This window comes from Hypomesus nipponensis, chromosome 25 (genome assembly GCF_054491055.1).
Source record: "Hypomesus nipponensis isolate SF chromosome 25, ASM5449105v1, whole genome shotgun sequence".
Classification (NCBI taxonomy): Eukaryota; Metazoa; Chordata; class Actinopteri; order Osmeriformes; family Osmeridae; genus Hypomesus; species Hypomesus nipponensis.
The window spans coordinates 2,635,458-2,657,320 of record NC_140385.1 but is presented as its reverse complement, the minus strand read 5'-3'; the positions used below and the strand labels follow the sequence as shown (position 1 = coordinate 2,657,320).

The following is a 21,863-nucleotide window of genomic DNA, read 5'->3' as shown; positions in this document are numbered from 1 at the left end:
ACAGCAGCGACAGCTATTCCTGGAACCACAGCGGAGCAGACCAGCCCTGACACCGCAGCGACAGCTATTCCTGGAACCACAGCGGAGCAGACCAGCTCTGACACCGCAGCGACAGCTATTCCTGGAACCACAGCGGAGCAAACCAGCCCTGACACAGCAGCGACAGCTACTGCTGGAACCACAGCGGAGCAGACCAGCCCTAACACAGCAGCAACAGCTACTGCCGGAACCACAGAGGACACATTAGCGACAGCTACTGCCGGAACCACAGCGGAGCAGACCAGCCCTGACACAGCAGCGACAGCTATTACTGAAACCACAGCGGACACAGCGGCGACAGCTACAGCCGGAACCACAGCGGAGCAGACCAGCCCTGACACAGCAGCGACAACTACAGCCGGAACCACAGCGGAGCAGACCAGCCCTAACACAGCAGTAACAGCTACTGCCGGAACCACAGAGGACACAGCAGCGACAGCTATTCCTGGAACCACAGCGGAGCAAACCAGCCCTGACACAGCAGCGACAGCTATTCCTGGAACCACAGCGGAGCAGACCAGCCCTGACACAGCAGCAACAGCTACTGCCGGAACCACAGCGGACACAGCAGCAACAGCTACTGCCGGAACCACAGCGGAGTCGACCAGCCCTGACACAGCAGCGACAGCTACTGCCGGAACCACAGCGGAGCAGACCAGCCCTGACACAGCAGCGACAACTACAGCCGGAACCACAGCGGAGCAGACCAGCCCTAACACAGCAGTAACAGCTACTGCCGGAACCACAGAGGACACAGCAGCGACAGCTATTCCTGGAACCACAGCGGAGCAGACCAGCCCTGACACAGCAGCGACTGCTATTCCTGGAACCACAGCGGAGCAGACCAGCCCTGACACCGCAGCGACAGCTATTCCTGGAACCACAACGGAGCAGACCAGCTCTGACACAGCAGCAACAGCTATTACTGGAACCACAGCGGAGCAGACCAGCCCCGACACAGCAGCAACAGCTACTGCAGGAACCACAGAGAACACATTAGCGACAGCTACTGCCGGAACCACAGGGGAGCAGACCAGTCCTGACACAGCAGCGACAGCTATTCCTGGAACCACAGCGGAGCAGACCAGCCCTGACACCGCAGCAACAGCTACTGCCGGAACCACAGCGGACACAGCAGCAACAGCTACTGCCGGAACCACAGCGGAGTTGACCAGCCCTGACACAGCAGCGACAGCTACTGCCGGAACCACAGCGGACTCAGCAGCGACAGCTACTGCCGGAACCACAGCGGAGCAGACCAGCCCTGACACAGCAGCGACAGCTATTACTGAAACCACAGCGGACACAGCGGGGACAGCTACAGCCGGGACCACAGCGGAGCAGACCAGCCCTGACACAGCAGCGGCAACTACAGCCGGAACCACAGCGGAGCAGACCAGCCCTAACACAGCAGTAACAGCTACTGCCGGAGCCACAGAGGACACAGCGGCGACAGCTATTCCTGGAACCACAGCGGAGCAGACCAGCCCTGACACAGCAGCGACAGCTATTCCTGGAACCACAGCGGAGCAGACAAGCCCTGACACCGCAGCGACAGCTATTTCTGGAACCACAGCGGAGCAGACCAGCCCTGAGACAGCAGCGACAGCTACGGCTGGAACCACAGCGGAGCAGACCAGCCCTAACACAGCAGCAACAGCTACTGCCGGAACCACAGAGGACACTTTAGCGACAGCTACTGCTGGAACCACAGCGGAGCAGACCAGCCCTGACACAGCAGCGACAGCTATTACTGAAACCACAGCGGACACAGCGGCGACAGCTACAGCCGGAACCACAGCGGAGCAGACCAGCCCTGACACAGCAGCGACAACTACAGCCAGAACCACAGCAGAGCAGACCAGCCCTGACACAGCAGCGACAGCTATTCCTGGAACCACAGCGCAGCAGACCAGCCCTGACACAGCAGTGACAGTTACTGCCGGAACCGCAGAGGACACAGCAGCGACAGCTATTCCTGGAACCACAGCGGAGCAGACCAGCCCTGAGACAGCAGCAACAGTTACTGCCGCAACCACAGAAGACACAGCAGCGACAGCTATTCCTGGAACCACAGCGGAGCAGACCAGCCCTGACACAGCAGCGACAGCTATTCCTGGAACCACAGCGGAGCAGACAAGCCCTGACACCGCAGCGACAGCTATTTCTGGAACCACAGCGGAGCAGACCAGCCCTGAGACAGCAGCGACAGCTACGGCTGGAACCACAGCGGAGCAGACCAGCCCTAACACAGCAGCAACAGCTACTGCCGGAACCACAGAGGACACTTTAGCGACAGCTACTGCTGGAACCACAGCGGAGCAGACCAGCCCTGACACAGCAGCGACAGCTATTACTGAAACCACAGCGGACACAGCGGCGACAGCTACAGCCGGAACCACAGCGGAGCAGACCAGCCCTGACACAGCAGCGACAACTACAGCCAGAACCACAGCAGAGCAGACCAGCCCTGACACAGCAGCGACAGCTATTCCTGGAACCACAGCGCAGCAGACCAGCCCTGACACAGCAGTGACAGTTACTGCCGGAACCGCAGAGGACACAGCAGCGACAGCTATTCCTGGAACCACAGCGGAGCAGACCAGCCCTGAGACAGCAGCAACAGTTACTGCCGCAACCACAGAAGACACAGCAGCGACAGCTATTCCTGGAACCACAGCGGAGCAGACCAGCCCTGACACAGCAGCGACAGCTATTCCTGGAACCACAGCGGAGCAGACCAGCCCTGACACCGCAGCAACAGCTATTCCTGGAACCACAGAGGACACTTTAGCGACAGCTACTGCCGGAACCACAGCGGAGCAGACCAGCCCTGACACAGCAGCAACAGCTACTGCCGGAACCACAGCGGACACAGCAGCAACAGCTACTGCCGGAACCACAGCGGAGTCGACCATCCCTGACACAGCAGCGACAGCTACTGCCGGAACCACAGCGGACTCAGCAGCGACAGCTATTCCTGGAACCACAGCGGAGCAAACCAGCCCTGACACAGCAGCGACAGCTATTCCTGGAACCACAGCGGAGCAGACCAGCCCTGACACAGCAGCAACAGCTACTGCCGGAACCACAGAGGACACATTAGCGACAGCTACTGCCGGAACCACAGCGGAGCAGACCAGCCCTGACACAGCAGCGACAGCTATTACTGAAACCACAGCGGACACAGCGGCGACAGCTACAGCCGGAATCACAGCGGAGCTGACCAGCCCTGACACAGCAGCGACAACTACAGCCGGAACCACAGCGGAGCAGACCAGCCCTAACACAGCAGCAACAGCTACTGCCGGAACCACAGAGGACACTTTAGCGACAGCTACTGCCGGAACCACAGCGGAGCAGACCAGCCCTGACACAGCAGCGACAGCTATTACTGAAACCACAGCGGACACAGCGGCGACAGCTACAGCCGGAACCACAGCGGAGCAGACCAGCCCTGACACAGCAGCGACAACTACAGCCAGAACCACAGCAGAGCAGACCAGCCCTGACACAGCAGCGACAGCTATTCCTGGAACCACAGCGCAGCAGACCAGCCCTGACACAGCAGTGACAGTTACTGCCGGAACCACAGAGGACACAGCAGCGACAGCTATTCCTGGAACCACAGCGGAGCAGACCAGCCCTAACACAGCAGTAACAGCTACTGCCGGAACCACAGAGGACACAGCAGCGACAGCTATTCCTGGAACCACAGCGGAGCAGACCAGCCCTGACACAGCAGCGACAGCTATTCCTGGAACCACAGAGGAGCAAACCAGCCCTGACACAGCAGCGACAGCTATTCCTGGAACCACAGCGGAGCAGACCAGCCCTGACACCGCAGCAACAGCTACTGCCGGAACCACAGCGGACACAGCAGCAACAGCTACTGCCGGAACCACAGCGGAGTTGACCAGCCCTGACACAGCAGCGACAGCTACTGCCGGAACCACAGCGGACTCAGCAGCGACAGCTACTGCCGGAACCACAGCGAAGCAGACCAGCCCTGACACAGCAGCGACAACTACAGCCGGAACCACAGCGGAGCAGACCAGCCCTAACACAGCAGCAACAGCTACTGCCGGAACCACAGAGGACACTTTAGCGACAGCTACTGCCGGAACCACAGCGGAGCAGACCAGCCCTGACACAGCAGCAACAGCTACTGCCGGAACCACAGCGGACACAGCAGCAACAGCTACTGCCGGAACCACAGCGGAGTCGACCATCCCTGACACAGCAGCGACAGCTACTGCCGGAACCACAGCGGACTCAGCAGCGACAGCTATTCCTGGAACCACAGCGGAGCAAACCAGCCCTGACACAGCAGCGACAGCTATTCCTGGAACCACAGCGGAGCAGACCAGCCCTGACACAGCAGCAACAGCTACTGCCGGAACCACAGAGGACACATTAGCGACAGCTACTGCCGGAACCACAGCGGAGCAGACCAGCCCTGACACAGCAGCGACAGCTATTACTGAAACCACAGCGGACACAGCGGCGACAGCTACAGCCGGAATCACAGCGGAGCTGACCAGCCCTGACACAGCAGCGACAACTACAGCCGGAACCACAGCGGAGCAGACCAGCCCTAACACAGCAGCAACAGCTACTGCCGGAACCACAGAGGACACTTTAGCGACAGCTACTGCCGGAACCACAGCGGAGCAGACCAGCCCTGACACAGCAGCGACAGCTATTACTGAAACCACAGCGGACACAGCGGCGACAGCTACAGCCGGAACCACAGCGGAGCAGACCAGCCCTGACACAGCAGCGACAACTACAGCCAGAACCACAGCAGAGCAGACCAGCCCTGACACAGCAGCGACAGCTATTCCTGGAACCACAGCGCAGCAGACCAGCCCTGACACAGCAGTGACAGTTACTGCCGGAACCACAGAGGACACAGCAGCGACAGCTATTCCTGGAACCACAGCGGAGCAGACCAGCCCTGAGACAGCAGCAACAGTTACTGCCGCAACCACAGAAGACACAGCAGCGACAGCTATTCCTGGAACCACAGCGGAGCAGACCAGCCCTGACACCGCAGCAACAGCTATTCCTGGAACCACAGCGGAGCAGACCAGCCCTGAGACAGCAGCGACAGCTACTGCTGGAACCACAGCGGAGCAGACCAGCCCTAACACAGCAGCAACAGCTACTGCCGGAACCACAGAGGACACATTAGCGACAGCTACTGCCGGAACCACAGCGGAGCAGACCAGCCCTGACACAGCAGCGACAGCTATTACTGAAACCACAGCGGACACAGCGGCGACAGCTACAGCCGGAACCACAGCGGAGCAGACCAGCCCTGACACAGCAGCAACAACTACAGCCGGAACCACAGCGGAGCAGACCAGCCCTAACACAGCAGTAACAGCTACTGCCGGAACCACAGAGGACACAGCAGCGACAGCTATTCCTGGAACCACAGAGGAGCAAACCAGCCCTGACACAGCAGCGACAGCTATTCCTGGAACCACAGCGGAGCAGACCAGCCCTGACACCGCAGCAACAGCTACTGCCGGAACCACAGCGGACACAGCAGCAACAGCTACTGTCGGAACCACAGCGGAGTTGACCAGCCCTGACACAGCAGCGACAGCTACTGCCGGAACCACAGCGGACTCAGCAGCGACAGCTACTGCCGGAACCACAGCGAAGCAGACCAGCCCTGACACAGCAGCGACAACTACAGCCGGAACCACAGCGGAGCAGACCAGCCCTAACACAGCAGCAACAGCTACTGCCGGAACCACAGAGGACACTTTAGCGACAGCTACTGCCGGAACCACAGCGGAGCAGACCAGCCCTGACACAGCAGCAACAGCTACTGCCGGAACCACAGCGGACACAGCAGCAACAGCTACTGCCGGAACCACAGCGGAGTCGACCATCCCTGACACAGCAGCGACAGCTACTGCCGGAACCACAGCGGACTCAGCAGCGACAGCTATTCCTGGAACCACAGCGGAGCAAACCAGCCCTGACACAGCAGCGACAGCTATTACTGGAACCACAGCGGAGCAGACCAGCCCTGACCCAGCAGCAACAGCTACTGCCGGAACCACAGAGGACACATTAGCGACAGCTACTGCCGGAACCACAGCGGAGCAGACCAGCCCTGACACAGCAGCGACAGCTATTACTGAAACCACAGCAGACACAGCGGCGACAGCTACAGCCGGAATCACAGCGGAGCTGACCAGCCCTGACACAGCAGCGACAGCTACTGTCGGAACCACAGAGGACACATTAGCGACAGCTACTGCCGGAACCACAGCGGAGCAGACCAGTCCTGACACAGCAGCGACAGCTATTACTGAAACCACAGCGGTCACAGCGGCGACAGCTACAGCCGGAACCACAGCGGAGCAGACCAGCCCTGACACAGCAGCGACGACTACAGCCGGAACCACAGCAGAGCAGACCAGCCCTGACACAGCAGCAACAGCTATTCCTGGAACCACAGAGGACACAGCAGCGACAGCTATTCCTGGAACCACAGCGGAGCAAACCAGCCCTGACACAGCAGCGACAGCTATTCCTGGAACCACAGCGGAGCAGACCAGCCCTGACACAGCAGCAACAGCTACTGCCGGAACCACAGCGGACACAGCAGCAACAGCTACTGCCGGAACCACAGCGGAGTCGACCATCCCTGACACAGCAGCGACAGCTACTGCCGGAACCACAGCAGACTCAGCAGCGACAGCTATTCCTGGAACCACAGCGGAGCAAACCAGCCCTGACACAGCAGCGACAGCTATTCCTGGAACCACAGCGGAGCAGACCAGCCCTGACACAGCAGCAACAGCTACTGCCGGAACCACAGAGGACACATTAGCGACAGCTACTGCCGGAACCACAGCGGAGCAGACCAGCCCTGACACAGCAGCGACAGCTATTCCTGGAACCACAGCGGAGCAGACCAGCCCTGACACAGCAGCAACAGCTACTGCCGGAACCACAGCGGACACAGCAGCAACAGCTACTGCCGGAACCACAGCGGAGTCGACCAGCCCTGACACAGCAGCGACAGCTACTGCCGGAACCACAGCGGAGCAGACCAGCCCTGACACAGCAGCGACAACTACAGCCGGAACCACAGCGGAGCAGACCAGCCCTAACACAGCAGTAACAGCTACTGCCGGAACCACAGAGGACACAGCAGCGACAGCTATTCCTGGAACCACAGCGGAGCAGACCAGCCCTGACACAGCAGCGACTGCTATTCCTGGAACCACAGCGGAGCAGACCAGCCCTGACACCGCAGCGACAGCTATTCCTGGAACCACAACGGAGCAGACCAGCTCTGACACAGCAGCAACAGCTATTACTGGAACCACAGCGGAGCAGACCAGCCCCGACACAGCAGCAACAGCTACTGCAGGAACCACAGAGAACACATTAGCGACAGCTACTGCCGGAACCACAGGGGAGCAGACCAGTCCTGACACAGCAGCGACAGCTATTCCTGGAACCACAGCGGAGCAGACCAGCCCTGACACCGCAGCAACAGCTACTGCCGGAACCACAGCGGACACAGCAGCAACAGCTACTGCCGGAACCACAGCGGAGTTGACCAGCCCTGACACAGCAGCGACAGCTACTGCCGGAACCACAGCGGACTCAGCAGCGACAGCTACTGCCGGAACCACAGCGGAGCAGACCAGCCCTGACACAGCAGCGACAGCTATTACTGAAACCACAGCGGACACAGCGGGGACAGCTACAGCCGGGACCACAGCGGAGCAGACCAGCCCTGACACAGCAGCGGCAACTACAGCCGGAACCACAGCGGAGCAGACCAGCCCTAACACAGCAGTAACAGCTACTGCCGGAGCCACAGAGGACACAGCGGCGACAGCTATTCCTGGAACCACAGCGGAGCAGACCAGCCCTGACACAGCAGCGACAGCTATTCCTGGAACCACAGCGGAGCAGACAAGCCCTGACACCGCAGCGACAGCTATTTCTGGAACCACAGCGGAGCAGACCAGCCCTGAGACAGCAGCGACAGCTACGGCTGGAACCACAGCGGAGCAGACCAGCCCTAACACAGCAGCAACAGCTACTGCCGGAACCACAGAGGACACTTTAGCGACAGCTACTGCCGGAACCACAGCGGAGCAGACCAGCCCTGACACAGCAGCGACAGCTATTACTGAAACCACAGCGGACACAGCGGCGACAGCTACAGCCGGAACCACAGCGGAGCAGACCAGCCCTGACACAGCAGCGACAACTACAGCCAGAACCACAGCAGAGCAGACCAGCCCTGACACAGCAGCGACAGCTATTCCTGGAACCACAGCGCAGCAGACCAGCCCTGACACAGCAGTGACAGTTACTGCCGGAACCACAGAGGACACAGCAGCGACAGCTATTCCTGGAACCACAGCGGAGCAGACCAGCCCTGAGACAGCAGCAACAGTTACTGCCGCAACCACAGAAGACACAGCAGCGACAGCTATTCCTGGAACCACAGCGGAGCAGACCAGCCCTGACACAGCAGCGACAGCTATTCCTGGAACCACAGCGGAGCAGACCAGCCCTGACACCGCAGCAACAGCTATTCCTGGAACCACAGCGGAGCAGACCAGCCCTGACACCGCAGCGACAGCTACTGCTGGAACCACAGCGGAGCAGACCAGCCCTAACACAGCAGCAACAGCTACTGCCGGAACCACAGAGGACACATTAGCGACAGCTACTGCCGGAACCACAGCGGAGCAGACCAGCCCTGACACAGCAGCGACAGCTATTACTGAAACCACAGCGGACACAGCGGCGACAGCTACAGCCGGAACCACAGCGGAGCAGACCAGCCCTGACACAGCAGCAACAACTACAGCCGGAACCACAGCGGAGCAGACCAGCCCTAACACAGCAGTAACAGCTACTGCCGGAACCACAGAGGACACAGCAGCGACAGCTATTCCTGGAACCACAGAGGAGCAAACCAGCCCTGACACAGCAGCGACAGCTATTCCTGGAACCACAGCGGAGCAGACCAGCCCTGACACCGCAGCAACAGCTACTGCCGGAACCACAGCGGACACAGCAGCAACAGCTACTGCCGGAACCACAGCGGAGTTGACCAGCCCTGACACAGCAGCGACAGCTACTGCCGGAACCACAGCGGACTCAGCAGCGACAGCTACTGCCGGAACCACAGCGAAGCAGACCAGCCCTGACACAGCAGCGACAACTACAGCCGGAACCACAGCGGAGCAGACCAGCCCTAACACAGCAGCAACAGCTACTGCCGGAACCACAGAGGACACTTTAGCAACAGCTACTGCCGGAACCACAGCGGAGCAGACCAGCCCTGACACAGCAGCAACAGCTACTGCCGGAACCACAGCGGACACAGCAGCAACAGCTACTGCCGGAACCACAGCGGAGTCGACCATCCCTGACACAGCAGCGACAGCTACTGCCGGAACCACAGCGGACTCAGCAGCGACAGCTATTCCTGGAACCACAGCGGAGCAAACCAGCCCTGACACAGCAGCGACAGCTATTCCTGGAACCACAGCGGAGCAGACCAGCCCTGACACAGCAGCAACAGCTACTGCCGGAACCACAGAGGACACATTAGCGACAGCTACTGCCGGAACCACAGCGGAGCAGACCAGCCCTGACACAGCAGCGACAGCTATTACTGAAACCACAGCGGACACAGCGGCGACAGCTACAGCCGGAATCACAGCGGAGCTGACCAGCCCTGACACAGCAACGACAACTACAGCCGGAACCACAGCGGAGCAGACCAGCCCTAACACAGCAGCAACAGCTACTGCCGGAACCACAGAGGACACTTTAGCGACAGCTACTGCCGGAACCACAGCGGAGCAGACCAGCCCTGACACAGCAGCGACAGCTATTACTGAAACCACAGCGGACACAGCGGCGACAGCTACAGCCGGAACCACAGCGGAGCAGACCAGCCCTGACACAGCAGCGACAACTACAGCCAGAACCACAGCAGAGCAGACCAGCCCTGACACAGCAGCGACAGCTATTCCTGGAACCACAGCGCAGCAGACCAGCCCTGACACAGCAGTGACAGTTACTGCCGGAACCACAGAGGACACAGCAGCGACAGCTATTCCTGGAACCACAGCGGAGCAGACCAGCCCTGAGACAGCAGCAACAGTTACTGCCGCAACCACAGAAGACACAGCAGCGACAGCTATTCCTGGAACCACAGCGGAGCAGACCAGCCCTGACACCGCAGCAACAGCTATTCCTGGAACCACAGCGGAGCAGACCAGCCCTGAGACAGCAGCGACAGCTACTGCTGGAACCACAGCGGAGCAGACCAGCCCTAACACAGCAGCAACAGCTACTGCCGGAACCACAGAGGACACATTAGCGACAGCTACTGCCGGAACCACAGCGGAGCAGACCAGCCCTGACACAGCAGCGACAGCTATTACTGAAACCACAGCGGACACAGCGGCGACAGCTACAGCCGGAACCACAGCGGAGCAGACCAGCCCTGACACAGCAGCAACAACTACAGCCGGAACCACAGCGGAGCAGACCAGCCCTAACACAGCAGTAACAGCTACTGCCGGAACCACAGAGGACACAGCAGCGACAGCTATTCCTGGAACCACAGAGGAGCAAACCAGCCCTGACACAGCAGCGACAGCTATTCCTGGAACCACAGCGGAGCAGACCAGCCCTGACACCGCAGCAACAGCTACTGCCGGAACCACAGCGGACACAGCAGCAACAGCTACTGTCGGAACCACAGCGGAGTTGACCAGCCCTGACACAGCAGCGACAGCTACTGCCGGAACCACAGCGGACTCAGCAGCGACAGCTACTGCCGGAACCACAGCGAAGCAGACCAGCCCTGACACAGCAGCGACAACTACAGCCGGAACCACAGCGGAGCAGACCAGCCCTAACACAGCAGCAACAGCTACTGCCGGAACCACAGAGGACACTTTAGCGACAGCTACTGCCGGAACCACAGCGGAGCAGACCAGCCCTGACACAGCAGCAACAGCTACTGCCGGAACCACAGCGGACACAGCAGCAACAGCTACTGCCGGAACCACAGCGGAGTCGACCATCCCTGACACAGCAGCGACAGCTACTGCCGGAACCACAGCGGACTCAGCAGCGACAGCTATTCCTGGAACCACAGCGGAGCAAACCAGCCCTGACACAGCAGCGACAGCTATTACTGGAACCACAGCGGAGCAGACCAGCCCTGACCCAGCAGCAACAGCTACTGCCGGAACCACAGAGGACACATTAGCGACAGCTACTGCCGGAACCACAGCGGAGCAGACCAGCCCTGACACAGCAGCGACAGCTATTACTGAAACCACAGCGGACACAGCGGCGACAGCTACAGCCGGAATCACAGCGGAGCTGACCAGCCCTGACACAGCAGCGACAGCTACTGTCGGAACCACAGAGGACACATTAGCGACAGCTACTGCCGGAACCACAGCGGAGCAGACCAGTCCTGACACAGCAGCGACAGCTATTACTGAAACCACAGCGGACACAGCGGCGACAGCTACAGCCGGAACCACAGCGGAGCAGACCAGCCCTGACACAGCAGCGACAACTACAGCCGGAACCACAGCAGAGCAGACCAGCCCTGACACAGCAGCAACAGCTATTCCTGGAACCACAGAGGACACAGCAGCGACAGCTATTCCTGGAACCACAGCGGAGCAAACCAGCCCTGACACAGCAGCGACAGCTATTCCTGGAACCACAGCGGAGCAGACCAGCCCTGACACAGCAGCAACAGCTACTGCCGGAACCACAGCGGACACAGCAGCAACAGCTACTGCCGGAACCACAGCGGAGTCGACCATCCCTGACACAGCAGCGACAGCAACTGCCGGAACCACAGCGGACTCAGCAGCGACAGCTATTTCTGGAACCACAGCGGAGCAAACCAGCCCTGACACAGCAGCGACAGCTATTCCTGGAACCACAGCGGAGCAGACCAGCCCTGACACAGCAGCAACAGCTACTGCCGGAACCACAGAGGACACATTAGCGACAGCTACTGCCGGAACCACAGCGGAGCAGACCAGCCCTGACACAGCAGCGACAGCTATTACTGAAACCACAGCGGACACAGCGGCGACAGCTACAGCCGGAATCACAGCGGAGCTGACCAGCCCTGACACAGCAGCGACAACTACAGCCGGAACCACAGCGGAGCAGACCAGCCCTAACACAGCAGTAACAGCTACTGCCGGAACCACAGAGGACACAGCAGCGACAGCTATTCCTGGAACCACAGCGGAGCAAACCAGCCCTGACACAGCAGCGACAGCTATTCCTGGAACCACAGCGGAGCAGACCAGCCCTGACACAGCAGCAACAGCTACTGCCAGAACCACAGCGGACACAGCAGCAACAGCTACTGCCGGAACCACAGCGGACTCAGCAGCGACAGCTATTCCTGGAACCACAGCGGAGCAAACCAGCCCTGACACAGCAGTGACAGCTATACCCGGAACCACAGCGGAGCAGACCAGCCCTGACACAGCAGCAACAGCTACTGCCGGAACCACAGCGGACACAGCAGCAACAGCTACTGCCGGAACCACAGCGGAGCAGACCAGCCCTGACACAGCAGCAACAGCTACTGCCGGAACCACAGCGGAGCAGACCAGCCCTGACACAGCAGCAACAGCTACTGCCGGAACCACAGAGGACACATTAGCGACAGCTACTGCCGGAACCACAGCGGAGCAGACCAGTCCTGACACAGCAGCGACAGCTATTACTGAAACCACAGCGGACACAGCGGCGACAGCTACAGCCGGAACCACAGCGGAGCAGACCAGCCCTGACACAGCAGCGACAACTACAGCCGGAACCACAGCAGAGCAGACCAGCCCTGACACAGCAGCAACAGCTATTCCTGGAACCACAGAGGACACAGCAGCGACAGCTATTCCTGGAACCACAGCGGAGCAAACCAGCCCTGACACAGCAGCGACAGCTATTCCTGGAACCACAGCGGAGCAGACCAGCCCTGACACAGCAGCAACAGCTACTGCCGGAACCACAGCGGACACAGCAGCAACAGCTACTGCCGGAACCACAGCGGAGTCGACCATCCCTGACACAGCAGCGACAGCTACTGCCGGAACCACAGCGGACTCAGCAGCGACAGCTATTCCTGGAACCACAGCGGAGCAAACCAGCCCTGACACAGCAGCGACAGCTATTCCTGGAACCACAGCGGAGCAGACCAGCCCTGACACAGCAGCAACAGCTACTGCCGGAACCACAGAGGACACATTAGCGACAGCTACTGCCGGAACCACAGCGGAGCAGACCAGCCCTGACACAGCAGCGACAGCTATTACTGAAACCACAGCGGACACAGCGGCGACAGCTACAGCCGGAATCACAGCGGAGCTGACCAGCCCTGACACAGCAGCGACAACTACAGCCGGAACCACAGCGGAGCAGACCAGCCCTAACACAGCAGTAACAGCTACTGCCGGAACCACAGAGGACACAGCAGCGACAGCTATTCCTGGAACCACAGCGGAGCAAACCAGCCCTGACACAGCAGCGACAGCTATTCCTGGAACCACAGCGGAGCAGACCAGCCCTGACACAGCAGCAACAGCTACTGCCAGAACCACAGCGGACACAGCAGCAACAGCTACTGCCGGAACCACAGCGGACTCAGCAGCGACAGCTATTCCTGGAACCACAGCGGAGCAAACCAGCCCTGACACAGCAGTGACAGCTATACCCGGAACCACAGCGGAGCAGACCAGCCCTGACACAGCAGCAACAGCTACTGCCGGAACCACAGAGGACACATTAGCGACAGCTACTGCCGGAACCACAGCGGAGCAGACCAGCCCTGACACAGCAGCAACAGCTACAGTTAAACCCACCAGTCCTGTTTTAACTACAGCTAAACCCACCAGTCCTGTTGTAACTACGGCTAAACCCACCAGTCCTGTTGTAACTACGGATAAACCCACCAGTCCTGTTGTAACTACGGATAAACCCACCAGTCCTGTTGTAACTACGGATAAACCCACCAGTCCTGTTGTAACTACGGATAAACCAACGACTGCTAATATTGTTACAACACATTCACTTACAAGCACCAGCCCGGCTACAACAACAAAAGTCCCTATAAGGTGTGAAAACGGTGGAACTCCAAACCCTAACGGAGAAAGTTGCATCTGCCCCGACAATTATAAAGGCAGAACATGCAAAGACATTGTTGACATTGTTTCACCAAGTACGTTGGCCATTTTGTCTGATAAACACTCATTACATTGTCAAAATGTTTGTATAATTTCATCAATTATCTCAATAAGGACAAAGTGATTAACTGAAAAAATCTTCACTGTATTGTACTTTTCAACGATTTTAATAACTTATTTTGGTTTGGTTTTAAGAAAAAATTGAGAGGTCAGCGTTAGTCAAAATGGAAGTAGATAAGCCTTTCATACCAGAATTCGAAAATAAGGAATCTACAGAATACAAGAACTTTGTTGAAGATTTCACAACAGATGTAAGTAACCACTTAAAAAAGTTTACCATAACAAAGAAATACAATTTCCAGTAGGCTATGTATTCATGAGTGTTCAACCCTGCATGCGTTGCTGTTTCAGATGGAGATTTATTACGTTAAGAGGATTCAAAACTTCAAATCAGTGAATGTCACCAATTTAAGGTAACGTCCCCTATTCACAAGGAAACGTGCTACAACATTATAAATGGTAAAAAGGTAAAACCTGAAAGTATGCTTTGTCTAATTACACAATTTAACGATCATCAGCGGAGAGGCGTTGCCTGGCTGCCAGCCCAACTTAGCTGCACCCACAAAAAAAATTGGTCGGGAAGTTAGGTCAAAGTTGGGTTAAGTTGGGAAAAAGTATGTCCGAACAGGTGCTGTTCGGACCAATCAAATTGTCAGGGCGGGCTTTATACGATGATGGACAGATGATCAACAGTAACGTAATCAACAACGTCACCAAAGAGCGCTTCGGTTGAATTTGTTTTCAACAAACAACATATTACGTTGCTCTGATTGGTTGTAGGTCTATCCGATTTAGCTAAGAGGCATTTTTTTTACGGGTTCGGTTGAAACGCGCCCCATATTCATAGCCCAACGGAGCGGTTTCAGACTTATATTATGACTAGAATTATGAGTATGACAACATCAGGCTAGAAGAGGCAGGATGTAAAGCTTGGAATCCGTCGCAGCGTTGTCATATCGAATGTTGCGATAAAAAGACATCATGATCAATGCTTAAAGTTATTCAAGTTGATTTTAATTTGTATGGAGAAAAGAAATCTGTGACAATGTTTTGAATTTGAAAGGGCATTGAATACTTTGTATTGACATTTAAACACATTATCAAAATTGGTTGGTTTTGAATGGACCTCTTTAAATTAAAGTATTCATTTATTTCAATGTAATAACAAATTAAAATCCAAAAATGTAAGGTTCGGAAATTCAGGTTGCTCAAATTCGAACAGTGAAATTCAGATCCAAAAAATTCAAGCTTCAGAAATTCAAATAGAACAAAATTCAGGTCGCTCAAATTCGAATGGTGAAATTCAGATCCCCCAAAATTCAAATTCCAACATCCGGGATACAGGGGCGAATCTACCAGGGTGGCATGGGGTGGCAACTGCCACCCTAAAAATAGCCTAGCCACCCCAGCTGCCACCCCAGTTGGCAGCTTTGAAAACAAAGAAAAGTTGTGGCTCATTGGACATTTGCGAGAGCGAATTTCTAATATCCGACTGCAAGTGAATGCAGCACTAGACAACTCCATCCACCCTCCCCCCACCGCCACCGAAGTGGCTTTCAGTTGAATACAAGGAAGCCGCGAACTGACCATAGAAGGCTCCAACTCAAGGAGGTAATCGTCAGCACAGACAGCAGACCACACCGGAGGAATAAGGTGTTAAGCAATTATCTATTAATGACTACGAATAATTAGATAAGTGCAGGGCTAACGGAGTTGCAACGTTACTTTTTCTGTTGAATTGAGGTTAATAACGTTAACTAGTGAATGCTTTGGGAAAGCAACCACAAAAATGACCGTGGTAAAGTTTGTTTGAAGTTCAATATTCAATATTCACATTTTTATCTCACACACTTTTGCCACATGATGCCTCCCCTCAAAATCTCCTGCCACCCTCTTGCCACCCCATGAATATTATTCTCGAACTGCCCCTGCTGTGATATCAAGGATAGATAAGGCAATCAAGCCTGAATGTAATCGAGCCATCTCACTTCTCCGAGAAGGGTCCAACTGCAGACGTCTCTCCTCAGGACCCTCTTATCCAGGTGTAGCTGCAGGCAGTTATGCATGCAGATCAGTCATACAATCACAGGCTAGGGTCTGAGGAAAGAGATCAGTCATCCAATCACAGCCTGGGGTCTGAGTCAGTCATCCAATCACAGCCTGGGGTCTAAGGAGAGCGGTCCGGTCTCAGACAAGCAAGCCCTTCTCAGATTTCTTTCGGCTAGAATTTTTTGCATCAAAATTTTACCATTTGAATTTGAGCAGCCTGAATTTTATTCAATTTGAATTTCGATGCTTGATGTTTTTTTTCTGGTTGGGGGGTTCTTAATTTTACTATTTCGAATTCGAGCAACCGGAATTTCAGAACCTTGAATTTTTTGATCAGAAATCTTTTCTTTACATTGAAATAAATGTATTTTTAAAGAGGTGAATTCAAAACCAACAAATTCGGTGGTGTTTAAATTTAAATATTTTTAATATATATTTAAATATAAGTATTCAATGTCTTTTAAAATAAAAAAACATGATGTCACTTCCTTCTTCCCTGAACAAACAGCCGCCCGGCAACCAGACTCAGAAGATCTGCGACACATGACAACTTGTCGGACAAGGTAACCATGGTAACTTTATCAAGCCATTCGTAAGGGTTGTGCACACATCTAAATCTTCATGCAAACAATTGTGTTGATGTCAAAATATTTCACTGACGTTGGCTGTTATTCCCTACCTTATCAGATTGAAGATGGGGCCTTAAGCTATGTCAGGATGGAAAACAATGGGTAATATATGAACTAAGATTATAGTGATAGAACAACCACAAACACAATGTGCATTTCAGAATTAGGGTAATACCCTAAGACATTTTCCTTGAAACAGTATTGAAAAGGTCAATGGTTTAAACTATTACTGATACAGATTTTACAATACTTAGTTATTTTTACATTTTCCTCACATCCAGTGTAAGAGTCGAACACAACGTTGTTTTGGAGGTTAACAATTCCGCACAGGCAGAGACTGAATTCAACACTTTATTTGAGCAAGTTGAGACTGCCGTAAAAGATGTCAAAACCTGTTCTGATGTCACGCCAGGTAAACAAATTTATTTTTACCAAGGGACTTATACATTTTATTCTTATGACCGGTAATTATTGGGATCACAGTATGTAATATGATTTAAGGCCATTTAAAAAACAGCAGCTTCATGTAGAATGTTTGTGTTTTTTTACCAAACCTAATCTCCTACTCTTAATAATCACTCTAGGTTGTCCTGGGTTCCACATAACCAGTACAGAACAACCAGAAAAAGAAGATTTGGATCTAACAGGTAAGTAAGAATAACTATACGGCGACGGCATGTTCAAGATTGATAGAAGAATCAGTGTGTGGGTGTGTGTGTGTGAGAAATAGTCAGTGTGTTATCATTCTTACGACCAGGGACAAAGGTTTCCTCACATGTTCTGAAAATGGGAAATCTGTCCCGACGTTTGATCACAAAAAAAAAATGTAAACGGCCGCAGTGTTTAAACAAAGCTGGCCACATGTAAACCAACCTATGCCCCGGATCTTTCTCTTGTTCACTCTCTCTCTCTCTCTCTCTCTCTCTCTCTCTCTCGTTCACTCTCCCTCTCTATCTCTCTCTCTCTCCCTCTCTCTCTCTCTCTCTCTCTCTCTCTCTCTCTCTATCTCTTGTTCACTCTCCCTCTCTCTCTCTCCCTCTCTCCCCCTCTCTCTCTCTCTCTCCCTCTCTCTCTCAGCTGTGTGTAAAGTCTCTGTCTCGAACCCGGAGCATGCAGAGCACTATCTTGCTGTCAACATGAGTGGCATACTGAAGTGTGTGAATAAGTGCGATCCTGGACACCCTGATCCCTTCACATGTGACAACGACGGCACCTGTGCTGTCTCAGCGGCTGAAGGACCCCAGTGCTCGTATGTGCTTCACTTTACAACTATACACACACACACACCTTAACACCAAAACACACACACCTTAACACTAACACACACACACCTTAACACCTTTCACACACACACCCACACGTGTGTGCTTCACTTTACTACACACAGACACACACACACTAACAGTGTAGCATTGGCGTTGTGTTTCAGCTGTCTCCATACAGGATCCACTTGGTACATGGGCTCCAAGTGTAACCGCCCCATCAACAAGATTGGCTTCTACGTGGGGATGAGTGTGACGGGCTTGGTGCTGGTGGTGCTGGTGGGGGTCCTGACTGCCTATATGCTGCTCTCCAAGCAGAGACAGAGGAGGTGAGCCAGCCTGACAGACAGCCTGCTGACTGTTACATACTGTGTCACCTGGTGTGGCGTAATGCAATATAACAGTGGTTTGTCACATAAAAAATGTCTTCTTCAAACCATGAAGTAAAAGCCTTACGGTGAGAGAATACACTTTCACCCCCCCTCCCCCCCCTCCCCCCCCTCCCTCCTCAATCCCCTCCCCTCCTTGTCAACTCTTCCTCATTCCTACCCTCGGCCCCTCTAGAAACAAGGACGTCAAGGAGCAGATAGTGAATGATTGGCTTGAAGATGACTTTGAGTGGCCCCCGCCTCGACGACCAGCAGGGCCTTACGAAGGTATTAATAACTCCCACATTCACTCAACATCGTCCCTCGGTCCGAAACTTGGCCGGTGTCTGTAAATCATAAACTAAGACAGTAAAATATCCAGTGTGGACTCGCTGTGACGTTGTATGAAATCATACCTGGAAGATCTAGCTAGATTCTGATCCTGTACCTACTGTCTCTCCTTACCAGGGGCTAATAACACCCCTGTCTCTCCTTACCAGGGGCTAATAACACTCCTGTCTCTCCTTACCAGGGGCTAATAACACTCCTGTCTCTCCTGACCAGGGGCTAATAACACTCCTGTCTCTCCTTACCAGGGGCTAATAACACCCCTGTCTCTCCTTACCAGGGGCTAATAACACCCCTGTCTCTCCTGACCAGGGGCTAATAACACCCCTGTCTCTCCTTACCAGGGGCTAATAACACTCCTGTCTCTCCTGACCAGGGGCTAATAACACTCCTGTCTCTCCTTACCAGGGGCTAATAACACTCCTGTCTCTCCTTACCAGGGGCTAATAACACTCCTGTCTCTCCTTACCAGGGACTAATAACACCCCTGTCTCTCCTGACCAGGGGCTAATAACACTCCTGTCTCTCCTGACCAGGGGCTAATAACACTCCTGTCTCTCCTGACCAGGGGCTAATAACACTCCTGTCTCTCCTGACCAGGGGCTAATAACACTCCTGTCTCTCCTTACCAGGGGCTAATAACACCCCTGTCTCTCCTTACCAGGGGCTAATAACACTCCTGTCTCTCCTGACCAGGGGCTAATAACACCCCTGTCTCTCCTGACCAGGGGCTAATAACACTCCTGTCTCTCCTGACCAGGGGCTAATAACACCCCTGTCTCTCCTTACCAGGGGCTAATAACACTCCTGTCTCTCTTTACCAGGGGCTAATAACACTCCTGTCTCTCCTTACCAGGGGCTAATAACACCCCTGTCTCTCCTGACCAGGGGCTAATAACACTCCTGTCTCTCCTGACCAGGGGCTAATAACACCCCTGTCTCTCCTTACCAGGGGCTAATAACACTCCTGTCTCTCCTGACCAGGGGCTAATAACACTCCTGTCTCTCCTGACCAGGGGCTAATAACACTCCTGTCTCTCCTGACCAGGGGCTAATAACACTCCTGTCTCTCCTTACCAGGGGCTAATAACACTCCTGTCTCTCCTTACCAGGGGCTAATAACACTCCTGTCTCTCCTGACCAGGGGCTAATAACACTCCTGTCTCTCCTGACCAGGGGCTAATAACACTCCTGTCTCTCCTGACCAGGGGCTAATAACACCCCTGTCTCTCCTTACCAGGGGCTAATAACACTCCTGTCTCTCCTTACCAGGGGCTAATAACACTCCTGTCTCTCCTGACCAGGGGCTAATAACACCCCTGTCTCTCCTGACCAGGGGCTAATAACACTCCTGTCTCTCCTGACCAGGGGCTAATAACACCCCTGTCTCTCCTTACCAGGGGCTAATAACACTCCTGTCTCTCCTGACCAGGGGCTAATAACACTCCTGTCTCTCCTTACCAGGGGCTAATAACACTCCTGTCTCTCCTGACCAGGGGCTAATAACACTCCTGTCTCTCCTTACCAGGGGCTAATAACACTCCTGTCTCTCCTTACCAGGGGCTAATAACACTCCTGTCTCTCCTGACCAGGGGCTAATAACACTCCTGTCTCTCCTGACCAGGGGCTAATAACACTCCTGTCTCTCCTGACCAGGGGCTAATAACACCCCTGTCTCTCCTTACCAGGGGCTAATAACACTCCTGTCTCTCCTTACCAGGGGCTAATAACACTCCTGTCTCTCCTGACCAGGGGCTAATAACACCCCTGTCTCTCCTTACCAGGGGCTAATAACACCCCTGTCTCTCCTGACCAGGGGCTAATAACACTCCTGTCTCTCTTTACCAGGGGCTAATAACACTCCTGTCTCTCCTTACCAGGGGCTAATAACACCCCTGTCTCTCTTTACCAGGGGCTAATAACACGACGTTCGAGGAAGAGGTGAACATTTACCAGCAGTCTGGCGGGTCCCTTTCGTCGGACAATTCTCAGCAGGGTGCCCACTACCCAGAATCCTCCAGCTCTGCTCAGCCTCCGCTCAATCCCTACAACTTTAACAACCAGCCGGTAGGATGAACAGACATACAGAACAGACATAGACAGACACGCGCACACACACTTTAAACAAAGACAGACACACACAGACAAAGGCAGGTAACTTTCCTTCTTGTGTTCCCACAGATCAGGATTCAAAGACCTCAGATAAAAACTTCATCCGAAGTGTAACTTCAGCTGCACCCAACAACACTACACAGTACCTCACTTGTGTGCATCACAACAGTTCTAAGTTACATTACCCATCACAATAATGATGACATCACAGGAATATTTCTAGGTTCTGGACTGTATGTCTGTGGTTTCAGGGTTAAATCAACCATATCATAAACTTGGTTATCCTAAATATGCTTAATTTATTGTAAAGCTAGAGTAACAGTATATGGCCTATGAATCAAATCAAATCAAATGTATTTGTATAGCCCTTTTTACACGCAAGCATGTCACAGAGGGCTTCACATACGCCCATAGAACTGCCCCTCAACCAACCTAAACCCTCAAGGAAGACAAGGAAAAACTCCCAGAAAAACTCCCAACGGGAGAAAAAATTGAAGAAACCTTGGGAGGAGCAATTCAGAGAGGGATCTCCTCCTCCAGAGATGAACACATTTCTAGTTTTAATATTGGATCGAACCAAAGACATTGCTTTGGTGGAATGCATAATGACCAGGGGCGTAGCCAGAAAAATATTTTGGGGTAGGCCTAGAAAAATATGGATAGGCATCTTTTCAGTTTTTTTTTTTTTCTGATTTACTTTGCGATGTGCACCCGGTGGTTTTTGTTTTCGGGTAGGCCTGTGCC

The 21,863-nt window shown here is 54.4% G+C and overlaps 1 protein-coding gene across 1 annotated transcript; it reads left to right on the top strand.

Moving 5' to 3' along the window:
- The first annotated feature begins 17,004 nt into the window (after positions 1–17,004).
- LOC146221752 (mucin-17-like) lies at positions 17,005–21,323 on the top strand. Its single transcript, XM_084691996.1, has 8 exons — positions 17,005–17,131; positions 17,311–17,441; positions 17,614–17,676; positions 18,107–18,278; positions 18,459–18,620; positions 18,856–18,947; positions 20,920–21,074; positions 21,189–21,323. Exons 1-8 carry the CDS (start codon positions 17,022–17,024, stop codon positions 21,231–21,233), a joined length of 930 nt encoding a protein of 309 aa, XP_084548122.1. The 5' UTR covers positions 17,005–17,021; the 3' UTR covers positions 21,234–21,323.
- Positions 21,324–21,863: the final 540 nt, after the last annotated feature.

What these genes read in the sequence shown, in the direction of transcription:
- LOC146221752 (XM_084691996.1), top strand. Translation starts at nt 17,022, where the DNA reads ATGCAAACAATTGTGTTGATGTCAAAATATTTCACTGACGTTGGCTGT. An exon ending in GTCAGGATGGAAAACAATGG is followed by an intron (nt 17,132 to 17,310) that starts GTAATATATGAA and finishes CCTCACATCCAG; the next exon opens with TGTAAGAGTCGAACACAACG. An exon ending in ACCAGCAGGGCCTTACGAAG is followed by an intron (nt 18,948 to 20,919) that starts GTATTAATAACT and finishes TCTCTTTACCAG; the next exon opens with GGGCTAATAACACGACGTTC.